At 39.2% G+C, this 14,525-nt stretch overlaps 1 protein-coding gene across 5 annotated transcripts in view; it reads left to right on the plus strand.

Annotated features, from left to right (window-relative positions):
* The window catches only part of LOC126469697 (WD repeat-containing protein 7), a 385,995-nt gene that overhangs the window by 230,746 nt on the left and 140,724 nt on the right, over positions 1–14,525 (plus strand). For all 5 annotated transcript variants that reach the window (XM_050096866.1, XM_050096868.1, XM_050096869.1 and 2 more), the window contains one exon: positions 2,139–2,240. In XM_050096866.1, coding sequence (XP_049952823.1) covers positions 2,139–2,240 — 102 coding nt within the window. The remainder of the gene's footprint in view (positions 1–2,138; positions 2,241–14,525) is intronic.

Genomic DNA, 14,525 nt, shown 5'->3' on the forward strand with positions numbered 1-14,525 from the left:
TTATATTTATCATCTATGTTATTGGCACTATAAACATCCTGCCACTCTTGTTCCTTTACAAGGTTTAAAAAACACACTATTGCTGTTGGATTAACTTTCCTGCATAGTTTGTAATTAAATGTGACATTTGTTTGAGTACAAAAGCCTTTTAGTGATAAAATTTGTGCATCATGGTCTGAAAGGCCATTAACCCTTTTACTAACAGAATGCCCATCTAGTATTGAAGAATGAATAAAAATATTGCCTATGGCTGTGATACTGTTCCCCTGCACCCTAGTTGGAAAAACACAGTCTGCATCAGATCATATGAATTTATGAAATCTGCCAACATCCTTTTTCTTGCACCATCATATACAATATTTTTATTGAAGTCGCCACATATAACTAATTTCTGGTACTTCCTACAAAGTGAATTAAGAACCCTCTCTAGCTTGAACAGAAATGCTCTGATGTCAGAGCTAGGGGACCTATAAACAACAACAATTAGAAGTTTAGGTTCGCTAAATTCAACTTCCCCTGCACAACATTTAAATATCTGTTCAGTGCAGTGCCGTGATACGTCTATGGACTCAAATGGAATACTGTTTATTACATACATAGCCACTCCCCCATCCAGCAAGGAGCTCCTTGAAAAACAGCCAGCTAATCTGTATGCTGGTAAAGGAAGCCTCTGAATTGTCAAATTATTTAAGTGGTGCTGAGATATACCAATAATTTCAGAGTCAACATCTATAAGCAGTTCACTAACTTTATCTCTAATACCTCTTATATTTTGATGAAATATGCTAATTCCTTCTCTACTTGGAAACGTTACATCCTCGGAAGGTGAGCCCTTAGTTAGAGGGACTTCCTTTAAACAGGTATACCTATCAGCTGACTTCAGTCTAAAAAAAGGCGCAGCTCTAACACCAACTACTACAGGAATTTTTCCATTAGTGATCCGACCACCACCGTCACCCACTACACTGTCACCTGTAAGCTTTGCCAGCCTCTCCTTCCCATACCCATTGAGGTGCAGGCCATGTCTTGTGAAACCAAATCTACTGATAGACCCAACTGCCGCCACCGAGATGTGACCCATGCCCTTGCCATCAGCGCCCTCCCCACCCCCTTGTTAACGCACCTAACAGCCGCATTAAGAAGAGGCCAACCATGATGCTGAAACAGTTGCTCGAAATGCACATTAGTGCCAGCAGTTTGATAGACTCTGTCTTGTGCAAGTCTCTTCATATCTAAATAATTACTGCAACCTCCATCCATTTGAACCTGATTACAGTATTCATGCCTAGGTTTGGCTTTATAATTTTTAACACCCATCCCCCCCCAGTACAAAATTGTCTGTTCCTTGATGCCTCAGGATATGTTCTATTTAAAAAAGGTCTTTTTATCAGGTTGTACCGTAAATTTCTTTTTTCTCCCAATTCAATTCTGTATCTCCTCGTTAGTTAGTGGATCTATCCATCTAATATTCTGTAGCACCAAATCTCAAATGCTTCTGTTCTCTTTAGTGTAAATTGCTTATTGTCTAAATTTGTACCATACATGGCTATACTCCAGACAAATATTGCAGTACAGTGACACTGTGTTTCAGCACCTCATATATTATAAATTATAGTCCCCTGTATGTAAAGGCTAATCTCAGGGACTACTGTAGGGATTTTAATACTGTTTTCACTGATAGACTGACTCACTGGGAAGGTTTATGAATGTAATGTATGACCGCTATGCTAGGCAAGTCACCCAGCCATAGTTACTTAGTGCTACTCAAGCAGAGATGAGGCAGGTCACTAGTTTACAATAAAACAAAGATGTGAACTCTAAACAGTGCTTTTGAGTATGATGCCCAGATCAGTTTTGTTTTGTTTATTAGCCTTTTGATGAGTAAACACCTCTACCATTTACTGAATTGTTACCTTTACTCCATAAATTATTACATTCCACCAGGACCTTCCAGGTGATATTTGTGTAAATAGTATTGTCTTTCTGTTATTTGCACACTGTTACATTTGATTCTGAAACTAATTAAGAACATTAGGATACATACTTAATTGGACTCAATTGTTTTATTTATATATGTTTTGTACTTATGCTTAGTACATTACAGAATGTGGTGAAAAAATGTTTGTGAACTTCCACAGGCATATTGGCAAAAATGAAGGAGGGAGCTGAAAATGTTCAAACAAAGCTTCAAGCAAAAGCTGAAAATGTTAGCTTCAAACCTGCTCAGCCTGAAGGAAAAGGTATGTAATTTCACTGCGCACATTTAAGACTACCTCATCTAGGAGTTTGGTTGGAATGACAGAACATCCTAGGTGGCATATAAGTGATTGTCTTGGTTAAGGGGCATATCTGCATAGTGTAAGAAGAGGGAGGGCAGCAAGGAATACAGTGTGTGCTCTGAATGAAGGCAGATAAGCATTATGAATAATACTGTCAAAATTGCTTAGTGCGTACTTCTTTATTATATTACACTGCTCAAAAGAATCACGAGAATATGTATATGGAACATGTGTATCATTGTTATGTTGAATCTGTTTTGAAACAGGCAGTACTAGAGGTCATTTTGAGTAGTCGGAGATCTTCTCTTTCAATGTATGTAACAGCCAAAGTCATTTGCCATTTATCAGCTGTGTTATGCTTTACGGTATCAGGTGACCCCTCAGGGGGAAGGTAGCACCAGTGTCCCAATGTTCTCTAGTGAGATACCCAGACAGCAGTTGTCATTTGTGGTCGTTATTTGATCAAGCACATGTACTGCAACATCATAATGCAGTGAAAGTTACAAGGGCAGTCTGTTTGATCCAATAAGGATGGACTTTTCTTTGTGTTGCGGAAGAGCCAGTGTCTCACCATCTGTCACCCACACTACAGGGAGACAGGTCAGTGCAGAAGGTAAGTTGGACAATGTCACCAACAGATTACAGCCCCATGCAAAGACCAATACCTGGTCATCTCTGCACTGAGGCATCGTATGGCTCCTGCCAGAGCATTGGAAGACGCTCTCAGAAGTGTCACTGGAGCTGCTGTGTCCAATCAGATTGTAAGGAACAGGTTATGAGGAATGACCTTATGACCCTGATGTCCTGTTGGAGTACCCTGCTTGATACTACATCATCTCGCAGCTCATCTTCAGTTCTGCTATTCCCATGTCAATTGAAAATGTTATTCACAGATGAGTTCAAATATTATCTGATGCAAGGTGATGGCCTCGTTCATGTGTGGTGATCCTGTGGTGGTGTTGTGGTGGGTGGTACCTGCCAAATGTTGTCGAAGAAATCAACAAATTCGGCCAAAATTATGTGATGGTATGGGGAGGCATCAGTGTTGACAGCCATACAGATCTTTTTGTTGTCCATGGTCACCTTAAAACGAGGCAGTACATCCAACAGTTCCTCTTGGATTATATGGTGGCTCCTGCTTATGGTTGTAGCTCTGAATTCAGTCTCATGCACGATAATGCCAGGGCCCTTGTGGTGGACATTTCCAGGGATGTCTTTCGACCTAAATACCATCACGCATGTGTGGGACATGGTATCAGACATGTCTGTGGCAGTCATGTTCCACCACAACCTCTCAAAGATCTCTCAAGGGCTCTTGTTGAAGAATGAGGATGAATACGACAGTGTGGCTCACATGGAGCATGCCATGTGGGTGTCGGGTGGTGATAAATGTTCACATGGTATGGGGAGGCATCAGTGTTGACAGCCGTACAGATCTTTTTGTTGTCCATGGTCACCTTAAAACGAGGCAGTACATGCAACAGATCCTCTTGGATTATTTGGTGGCTGCTGCTTATGGTGGTAGCTCTGAATTCAGTCTCATGCACGATAATTCCAGGGCCCTTGTGGTGGGCATTTTCAGGGATGTCTTTCGACCTAACTGGACTCGCATTCGGGAGGACGACGGTTCAATCCTGTCTCCGACCATCCTGATTTAGGTTTTCCATGATTTCCCTAAATCGCTTCAGGCAAATGCCGGGATGGTTCCTTTGAAAGGGCACGGCCGATTTCTTTCCCCATCCTTCCCTCACCCGAGCTTGCGCTCCGTCTCTAATGACCTCATTGTCGACGGGACGTTAAACACTAATCTCCTCCTCCTCTCCTCTTTCGACCTAAATCCCATGAAGCAAGTGTGGGACATGGTATCAGACATGTCTGTGGCAGTCATGTTCCACCACAACCTCTCAAAGATCTCTCAAGGGCTCTTGTTGAAGAGTGAGGATGAATACTACAGTGTGGCTCACATGGAGCATGCCATGTGGGTGTCGGGTGGTGATAAATGTTCAGAGAGGGCATACACATTATTGGAGCTCTCAAAATCCAATTGAAAAGCACCCAGTATGATGGGAAAAATGATTGTTTCCACTTTGTTTTTGACACCTGTTGGACATTTCAGTTCTTGTTATGTAAATGAATGATGATGTAATGATTTTTTTTATGTAATTAATTTGATAAAGATAAAGGTATAATTTGCTAAGATACCCATTCCTCAGTTATTGCTCAGTGGAGTTTAGCAGATACCGGAGTCATGGTCCCCTTATTCTTTTGAGCGGTGTATTTCACAACTTTTGGCCTTGGTGTTTAGTTCAAAATGTACAACTTATGAAACAAAGTTTGGTGTCATCATGCAGTAAATATTTTTTCTAAAGTGCTGCATCATCCTTTTTTAAATATAGATCACAGACTTGTTCAATGAATTTATTAATAATATTAATAAGGGATGTATTTGTTCGGCTTTCCTTCACTTCCCTACAGTCCCCTCCCCTGTATGCAATCTCTAAGCATAGAAGGGATGGGATGGGGGGAGGAGGGATTTTTTTGGGGGGGGGGGGGTGAAGTGAGAACAGTTGTTTTCAGAAATGTATGATAACCTTTTACTCCAAGGAAAAGCAGACATTGTTGAGCTTGGAATGCAAGACACGTCAATTTTATAGACTATATCGATGAAACTCATTGTTTGTTACAAAGGAGCATTGAGTAGTGCATTCAAGTTTTTGAGCCTCTGAAAATTATCAACAGATAGCTGTAACGTGACACCCACAGCATCAAAACTTTAAATTTGTTTCTTCTTGTTTTCAAGATTTTTGGATGATGATGGACCATATATTATGAGAAAGCAATTAATGATTTGGTAAATGTTTTGGTTGTTGAGCAAAGCTGTCCATTTACTGTTAGAATTGAGGAACGGTACCATGTTCTTTTTGTCTTTTTTACATTCAATTAAAGATTTTTAATTCTTTGGTTCACAAGGAAAGTAATAATGTAAGAATTCATAAATTAAAATAGCGACATAAAGAAATAATATTACCAGTGGTGATCCATAATCAAGACCCAAGAGGAGATTGGGACACACAAATTCCATTTTATAGCATCCTGTGCACACATTTGCCGACAAACTGTGTCATGCCACAAGTGACACTGTTAGTTTCTTGGGGAAGTCTTTGTGGCAGCGTGATCAGAAACTTCATTGTGATTAAGCCCTTTGTTCTGCTTTTTTTCCCCATATTCTGTTGCTTCCATATTCAGTTCTGAACAAAGATAATTGTTCCTGTTTGTGGTCACTTAGTCAGTAAGACAATGTGCCAAAATTCTCCATCAAAATGCGCCATGACTAATGATCTACCTTCTTAGCTGATGTTACTAGTAGATGTTTGTGTGGTGTGGTATATTAAATCTGCTGATCTAATAAGTTTCTTCGTAGAGTCGGCACACATGGCACAGTTGTGGACTCTGTACTTAAAATTTTGTGTAAATATGATGAAACTTGTTTTGCTCATTTTTATGACTGTACGATTTTCACATATGCTGAGTCACTATGATTAGCAAACTGTGTAATTGGGTCTGAAGATGATCATTTCTGACCAAAATTAATAATCTGATATATGAGAAAAGGAAATAAAAACTATAATCTGTAACTGAAAAAGTATACAAATTTGATTTGTTTCAGTGACAGGCAGAGAAATTCAGATGTGGTCAGATTTGCCTTTGTTGCTTGATGAAATTCACAATCTGATGCGTTTCTCTGAGCTGTGTGTTCGGATTTTGTGCTGAATGAAATCCTGAAAACAGAAAAAGCTAATACTGTGACAACCTCAGTTGTGCATCTTAGACTTTATTTGTAGGGTTGAATGTTGGAGGGTCCTCAAAAATGGCTCACGTAAGAGGGCCTGCAAAGATTACTGTATGATGATGTTAATGTTCAACTGTAAAAACATTTGCAAGAAAGTGGCTAAGTTAGCCAAGACCAGAAATAGATAGGCCCATCATAATTGGCTACTCAGAAAATAAGTGGCATAGTCATAGCAATAGCCAAGAAACTTGAAATCTGCTTAGGTAGAAACTGAGTCTTTCTGCAAAATTATTTGGGTAAGATTAACTAATAAAAATAATAACTACCACCAAACAAATCAGCAAAAGTAGCTGGAAAATTCAGAGAGAACCTCATTTTACAGTTGTGTGTATGTACGTGCCCCCGTCTTGGTGCAACAGATAGAGGAGGTATTAACGACCCTACAATAAACGAGAAAGCTACAATTTCAGACATGCCAGACTAAGCAAAACCTGAAACATAGGAAAACCACCCTTGACAGAAATGTGTTAGATTTGTTTTTGCAAGAAACCTCTTTGACCATGGTCGTATAAAGATTGGGATCAGATATCGTGATGTGCTGATTGCTTGAATGTGTTACTGTTTTTAGCATTACATCCTCTTACACTGGTTCAGTTAAGCTGTATAAGGTTCAACTTCCAGTGCTGCAGCAGCAACTTAATGACAGTTTGACCTGTAGCCTTTGCCATTTCAACAACAATGTAATAGTCTACAAGATTATGATTAACTTGTTTAAGTAATTTAAGGTTAATTGTAGCAGGCTAGACATTGGCTCCCTATTGTACATCCATTTTTAGAATGGCTTGGTTTTTCAAAACTTTTTTTTTTTTGCAATCTGGATTCAAACTTGAATATATGATATGAAACAATTCTCCATAATTGTAATGCTAGTGGACTGCAGTGTAGGCAGAACTTAAATATTCTTCATGATAATGTCAATCTTTTTTAGGTACAAAAATCATATGAACACTTTCCATCCAAACACTGTTGCTACCTCTATGCACAATAATTAATTTTCGAGTTTTCCTTGGACTTTTTTATACCATTCAAAGACTTGATTAATTTTAGAGTTTTCCTTGTTGAATTTTTTTATACAATTGAAAGACTAGCAAGAAAATTTTGTCTTTTAACATGCATTTTATCATCAGTCCATTCGTTTAATACAGTTGTCAACTAAAGTAACATTGAAGTGATAAATGTTACATTTTTCACATCGTAAATCTTGAATTTGATGACAGTAATGCCACTTACACAAAGAAATATTATTCTATGATCATATTGTATGTGGTTTGGAGTTCTCTTAAGTCCTCTTTCATTTTCTTAAACAAATTTAGTTGGGTTTTTTGTTGTGAAAATGTCCAAAAAAAATTTCTGTTAATCTATTTTGGTTCATTCTGAAAATGTGTTCCTAAAAATCATTTCTTCTTTCCCTCGTTGTGTCTGAGAATTTTTTGGTAGTTTGGTAAAATGTTTCATTTCTGTTGTGAATTAGTTTGTTGTGGAATTTTGGATCAAGGATTTTTATTAATGTCACCCCTTTTTGCTCTCCAGCCTTTCAGCTTGGCCTAATTGGTGATGGTCAGTGTTTCAGCTGCATAAAGAGCTTTCTGTTTGATAAGTATTTTGTAATGTCTAATTTTTGCATTCCTTTAGAGTGAACTTTTGTTATGTGTTTTTGGTGAGTGTGGAAGGCCAGTTAAACTTTACTTCTTCTATATGCCATTGCCTTTTTCTTGAGGACATTTCAGCTGATACAGTCTCCAAAATATTTGAGTTCTTTGACAACCTTTTGATGGATTTTTATGTTTGTCATTATCTTGGCCTTTTCGAAGGAGATTATTGACACCTATTTTTTCTGCTCTTTTTTGTGGTTTGAGAGTCTTTTCTGTGGCTTCTTCACAGCTCTCCAGTAGTAGAACCATATCATCTGCAAAGGCTAGACAGTTGACTTTTATGCCTTTGTTGTTTGGTCCTAGTCAGATTATTAGGCTACCTCATTGCCTGTTTTTGCACTAAAAACTAATATCTTTTACTGATTTGTAGAAAATATTTATAATAAAGTATACAAGTCATTATTGTCATATACCACTGGAAGTACCTAATTTATTGAATGTGCTTCATTTCAGAAGAAAAATGTGTGCACCTTTGAATTCTAACCACTTTTTTACTAATACCAAATTGCAGTGCCTGTGCTGTTGCAGTGTACTTCGTAATGCCCTTCAGAATATCCATGCATGTCTGAAGGAACAGGCACTGCAGCAGTCTATAACCATATGAAATACAATCTCATATTTGCATTTGCGAATATGGATAAACTTTGGATGCACTGTGCATTGGTGACAATGAAAATTTGTGCCAGTTCGGGACTCAAACCCAGATCTTCCGCTTGACATGAGTGGGCATCTTGACTGCCTCGGCCACCTGAGCATATTCCATGGACTAACACACACACACACACACACACACACACACACACACACACACACACGGGTGAAATTGCATTTTATGAATAAACGTTGTTTTGGGTCAGAGGTGACAATGATATATTTGAAAAAGAATTTACATAACAGTGAACCAGAGTCATGAAAATTTAATAAGTAAATATATTCTGGATGGTGGAAAAATAATTACTCTGAAAATAACATTTCAGTCAAAAATTTACATCAGTCACAGCTGCAAGTTAACATAGCTTAGCTGCAATTTAAAGCATCAACTTTGTCACTCTGTATGGTTGCCTTGAGATTAAATATTTAGCTAGTTAGTTTAATTGTTTAGTCATCCATAGATCAGTTACAAAACTATATCGTACATATCATCTTAATTGAAAAAGGGAATAATTGCTAAAATATTAAGTAATTCATGCGTACAGTATTTTCGTCTTGTTTAAGTCTAGATTAGTAGGCTGTGTTGTTGATTTTGATATGTTGGATAAACACGTTTTTATACATATTTTCAAACAAGTTTACTATTAATCTAAAAAAAACAAAGAGCCTTTATTCTGTTCATTTGTTTCACACCAGTTTTATATAAAACTTAAGAAAACTGAAATTATGAAGCAGCATTAATGGCTTGTACTTATCTTTAGGAAGAAGATATCAATACTCTCAATAGGCAAATATAAAAATACACAATACTATCCTAGCTTTTGGAACTAATAGTTTCGTCCACCAGAAGGGGAGAAAGAGGGAGAGGGGGGGGGGGGAAGAGAGAGAGAGATGGGGAGGGGGGGGGGGGGAGGGTGAAGGAGAGTGGGAGGGACGGTGGTAGGTAGGTAGGTTAAAAAGAAAGAGCATGTCACTCCCTGAAGACAAGTGAAACCTACTTGTTCTGAGGAGGAGGGGAAATATGATTGAAGAGGAGGGCAGAAGGGAGGGTGTTATCAAAGGGATGAAAGAGAGTAAATTAGTCAGCACTGTGCATTGTGCCAGCTTCACTCCAGACATGACTACAACTGCGTGGTAAGTAAAAAATGGATTAAGAAGACAAGGAATGAATAGTGATTTGTAAGTACTAGAGAAAAAAAGGGGGAGGGGGCAGGAGGGAAGCTGAGAGAATGAGTATGAAAAAATAAAATTAAAATGAAGGAAATAGTGAGACAGAATAAATAAAAGATATATGTGATGAATAACATGATATTCATCCTCAGAAAAGGTGGCCCCTCTTGTCCTCAGGTCTGAGTGACCTGCCTTACCCTTTAAACCTCCCTCAACCACCCCTCTCCCCTCCCCAAAATGACATATGTATGATATCTGTACAATGTTTGGTACTTGTGCAGTAAATAATTGAAAGTATTCCTGGACTTTATGCACACCCTGTATATCTTCCAGGGTAAGTATCACTTATCACTTCACATTTTCCTACATTTCTCCGGACCCCAAAGTGATCTTCCCTGAGGCTGGTTTCTATCAATTTTTCCATTCTTTGGTAAATAATTCATGTCAGTATTTTACAACCATAACTTCTTAAACTGACAGTTCAGTAATTTTCATGCCTGTCAGCACATGCTTCCTTTGAAATTAGAATTATTACAGTCTTCTTGAAGTCTGAGAGTATTTCCCCTGTCTCATGGTTGGTTGGGTTGGGGAAGGAGACCAGACAGCGTGGTCATCGGTCTCATCGGATTAGGGAAGGATGGGGAAGGAAGTCGGCCGTGCCCTTTCAGAGGAACCATCCCGGCATTTGCCTGGAGCGATTTAGGGAAATCACGGAAAACCTAAATCAGGATGGCCGGACGCGGGATTGAACCGTCGTCCTTCCGAATGCGAGTCCAGTGTGTAACCACTGCGCCACCTCGCTCGGTCCCTGTCTCATGCATCTTCTACAATTGGTGGAATAGCTTTGTCAAGGCTTGCTCTCCCAAGGATTTAAATTTTCTAAGAGAATGTAGTCAACTCCAGGGGCATTGTTTTGACTTAAGTCCATCAGTGCTCTGTCAAAATCTCTTCACAAAATCATATCTTCAATCTCATTTTCATCTACTTCCTCTTCCCTTTCTATAACACTACTTTGAAGTTCATTTGTCTTGTATAGCCCATCCATATATTCCACTCACCTTTCAACTTTCCTTCTTCACTTAGTACTGGTTTACCATTGGAGCCCTTGATATTCATACAGTTGCTTCTCTTTTCTGCTGTATTCCTTTCCCCTCTTGCAATCAGTTGTTGCCTAATGCTCCCTTTAAAACTGTCAACAACCTGTGGCTCTTTCAGCTTGTTCTCTTGTCTTCTCTTCCTGACTTGTTAATTTCCTAACTTTTTGCAATTTATACAGCTTTTATCTACAGTTAATAAGCAATAAATTACGATTTGCCCCTGGAAATGTCTTAAGGCTTAAAACTGGGTTCCAATGTCTCTGCCTCAGCATTATATACTAAATCTGCATCTGTCTCTTGACCTTGTTGTTGACAGGATGTTAAAAACTAATTCTCCCCCCCCCCCCCCCCTCAATCTGCAATGTGGCAGTGTTCCCAAGTCTCTTCTACATACATAATCTTCTGTCATGATTCTTAAACCAATTGTTAGGAATGATTAAATTACACACTGTGCAAAATTCTGCCAGGTGCAATCCTTCGTCATTTGTTTACTCCAGTTAATACTATTCTGCTAATTTTCCTTCCCTTTCTTTTCCTCCTATTGAATTCCAGTCCCCCATCACAATTAAATTTTCATCTTCCTTAACTATCTGAATAATTTCTTTTCCCTCACCATATGTTCTTTCAATCTCTTATTCATCTGTGGAGCTGGTTGGCATATAAAGTTGAACTACTGTTGTGGATGTTGGCTTAATGTCTGTCATGGCTGTGATAATGCATTCACTCTGCTCTTCATAATAGCTTACCTGCATTCCTATTTTCTTATTCATTATAAGACCTACTCCTGCATTATCACTATTTGATTTTGTATTTATAAGACTGTACTCACTTGACTAGAAGTCATGTTCATCTTGCCACCAAACTTAATTCACTTTATATCTAACTTCAACCTATCCATTTCCCTTTTTAAATTCTCTAAGCCACCTACCTATCTATCTGACCCCTAGAATGCCATTTTTGTTTGTCCTGATGACATCATCTTCCCATATAGTCCTTGCCTGAAGATCCAAATGGGGCACTATTATACCTCTGGAGTATTTTTTCCCACAAGAGGATACCATCATCATTTAACCATACAGTAGAGCTTTGTACCATCAGGAAAAATGTCTATAATTTTCCCCTTGCTTTCAGCTGTTCGCAGTAAGGGCACAGAAGGCCATGCTGGCTGATGTTATGTGGCCAGATCAGTTAATCATCCAGACTGTTGCCCCTGCAGCTACTGAGAAGTTTGCTGCCCTCTTCAGGAACCACATGTTTGTCTGGCCTCTCCACAGATGCCCCTTGTTGCAATTGTACCTATAGTACGGCTATCTATATTACTGAGGCACACAAGCCAGTCCATCTTGGCAAGTTCTGTGCTTCATGGGGGGGGGGATACTGTGTATGTTAGGAAATCATTACAATATATGCAGTTATCAGAAAACACAGTATTAAACACCTAAAAGCTATGAAATCAATCCAGTTGAAATGTGAAAGTGTAGGTTGTTGCAGAATATGCACTGCTGTGTTATTTTAATATAATAAACAGTCATTTATGTGACAGTGTATGGTATATTAGCATATCCTAAACACATTCCAGTTAAAAATTGCTAAAAACAAACATAAATTACCTTTATCTCTCAAAGAGATTCTGACACTCTGATAAAATGATTTCTTCAAACAGATACTGCCACCTACTGGGTACATGCAGAAACAAAAACCAGAGATACACACAAAGCACAAGCTGTAAAGTATATGCTACAGTCAGGCACAGAACATTAGTTTATTCCCATGGATGGAAAAAATTAACAGTAGGATGTAGCATGTATGCTACATATTGACTGAGATCGTTAATATAAATCATTTGCTATATGAGGTAAGCAGTAGTAATAAAACTCGCAGATAATATAAAATAACAGAGATTGCTATTAATATATTTCATTCATGGATTCTTGTTGTTGGTGAAACAAAACTAATGCAAGCTAGTCTTCCCATATTGACTCTTCAGAATATATTGTATTCTGCACAAAATAATGAGTTACATTACGCTAGGAATATTTGTCTCTCTGTTACGAGGTATTGCACTGATAAATTAAGTTTCAATCACAGTTTGAAAACAACAGTAACATCCTTAAAGGTAATACTGGAAGGAGAAATGAAATATCCATCACTTAGCCTTAGCCAAAGTGTGCCACAAAAAACAGTGAGGTATTCAGTCATAAAATTCTTTGATCATGCATCTAATGATGTGAAGAAGTTAATGGGTAATAAAATTAACTTCAACACAAATTGAAATCATACCAGCTTGACAAGTACTCCTGTGCTATAAAAGTATTTTTGAATGGTGGTTGTGTGTGTGTGTGTGTGTGTGTGTGTGTGTGTGTGTGTGTGTGTGTGTGTGTGTGCACGTGTGTGGGTGGGTGAGAGAGAGAGAGAGAGAGACTGGGGGGGGGGGGGGGGGGGAGTAAGTGAGGTAGGAATAGATTGTACATACACTATGCGATCAAAAGTATCCGGACACCTGGCTGCAAATGACTGAAAAGTTCATGGCCCCCTCCATCGGTAATGCAGGAATTCCATGTGGTATTGGCCAAGCTTTAGCCTTGATGACAGCTTCCACTCTCGCAGGCATACATTCAGTCAGGTGGTGGAAAGTTTCTTGGAGAATGGCAGCCCATTCTGCACAGAGTGCACTGAGGAGAGAGATCGATGTTGGTCAGTGAGGCCTGACACGAGGTCAGCATTCCAAAACGCCCCAAAGGTGTTCTGTAGGATTCAGGCCAGTCCATTAAAGAGATGCGATGTTATTGTCATGCAACCACTCCGCCACAGACTGTGTATTAGGAACAGTCATGTTGAAAGATGCGATTGCCATCCCTGAATTGCTCTTCAACATTGGGAAGCAAGAATATGCTTAAAACATCAATGTAGGTCTGTGCTGTGATAGTTTCATGCAAAACAACAGCTGGCCGGCGTGATCGAGTGGTTCTAGGTGCTTCAGTCTGGAACTGCGCGACTGCTACAGTCGCAGGTTCGAATCCTACCTTGGTCATGGATGTGTGTGATGTCCTTAGGTTAGTTAGGTTCAAGTAGTTCTAAGTTCTAGGGGACTGATTACCTCAGATGTTAAGTCCCATAGTGCTCAGAGCCATTTGAACCATTTGAAGCTAAACAACAATGGATGCAAGCCCCCTCTATGAAAAACACGATCACACCATAACACCACCACCTCTGAATTTTACTGTTGGCACTACACATGCTGGCAGATGACATTCACTGGGCATTCACCATACTCACACCCTGACATCACATCACCACAATGTGTACTGCGGTTCGTCACTCCGAACAACATTTTTTCATTGTTCAGTCGTCTGATTTTTTACGCTTAATACACCAAGCAAGATGTCCACCTCCTCAGAAACTTCCTGAACAGTTAAACGACGATTTCTGTGAATCACAGCACAAACACTATCCACATGGCTGTCATCGGTTGATGTGGAAGGACGTCCAGGCTTGGAATTGTCACAGACCAAGATTCTGCCCTCTTGAAAATGTTTAAACTGCTTGTAGCACTGCGTGTGACTCATACAGTCCTCCCCGTATGCTTGGCTAAGCATTTGAAATGTCTCTGTGAAAGTTTTGTCGGCTGTACACATGCTTGCTTCAGCAGTTGTGGTTCACTTGATAATTGTCCAAGTGACATGAGGCAAATGGCAGTTTGTTGTCTAAACCTGCCACTAGGTGCACTCAGTAGCTGCAGTGTGCACTCTCTGCTGGTTAGTGCGCTATTTCAAAAGTTCGGTTTCTTTCTGAACACACCTCGTACGTCTTTCATTTTATGCAAAAT

The sequence above is a fragment of the Schistocerca serialis genome, chromosome 3 (genome assembly GCF_023864345.2).
Source record: "Schistocerca serialis cubense isolate TAMUIC-IGC-003099 chromosome 3, iqSchSeri2.2, whole genome shotgun sequence".
In the NCBI taxonomy this organism is placed as follows: domain Eukaryota; kingdom Metazoa; phylum Arthropoda; class Insecta; order Orthoptera; family Acrididae; genus Schistocerca; species Schistocerca serialis.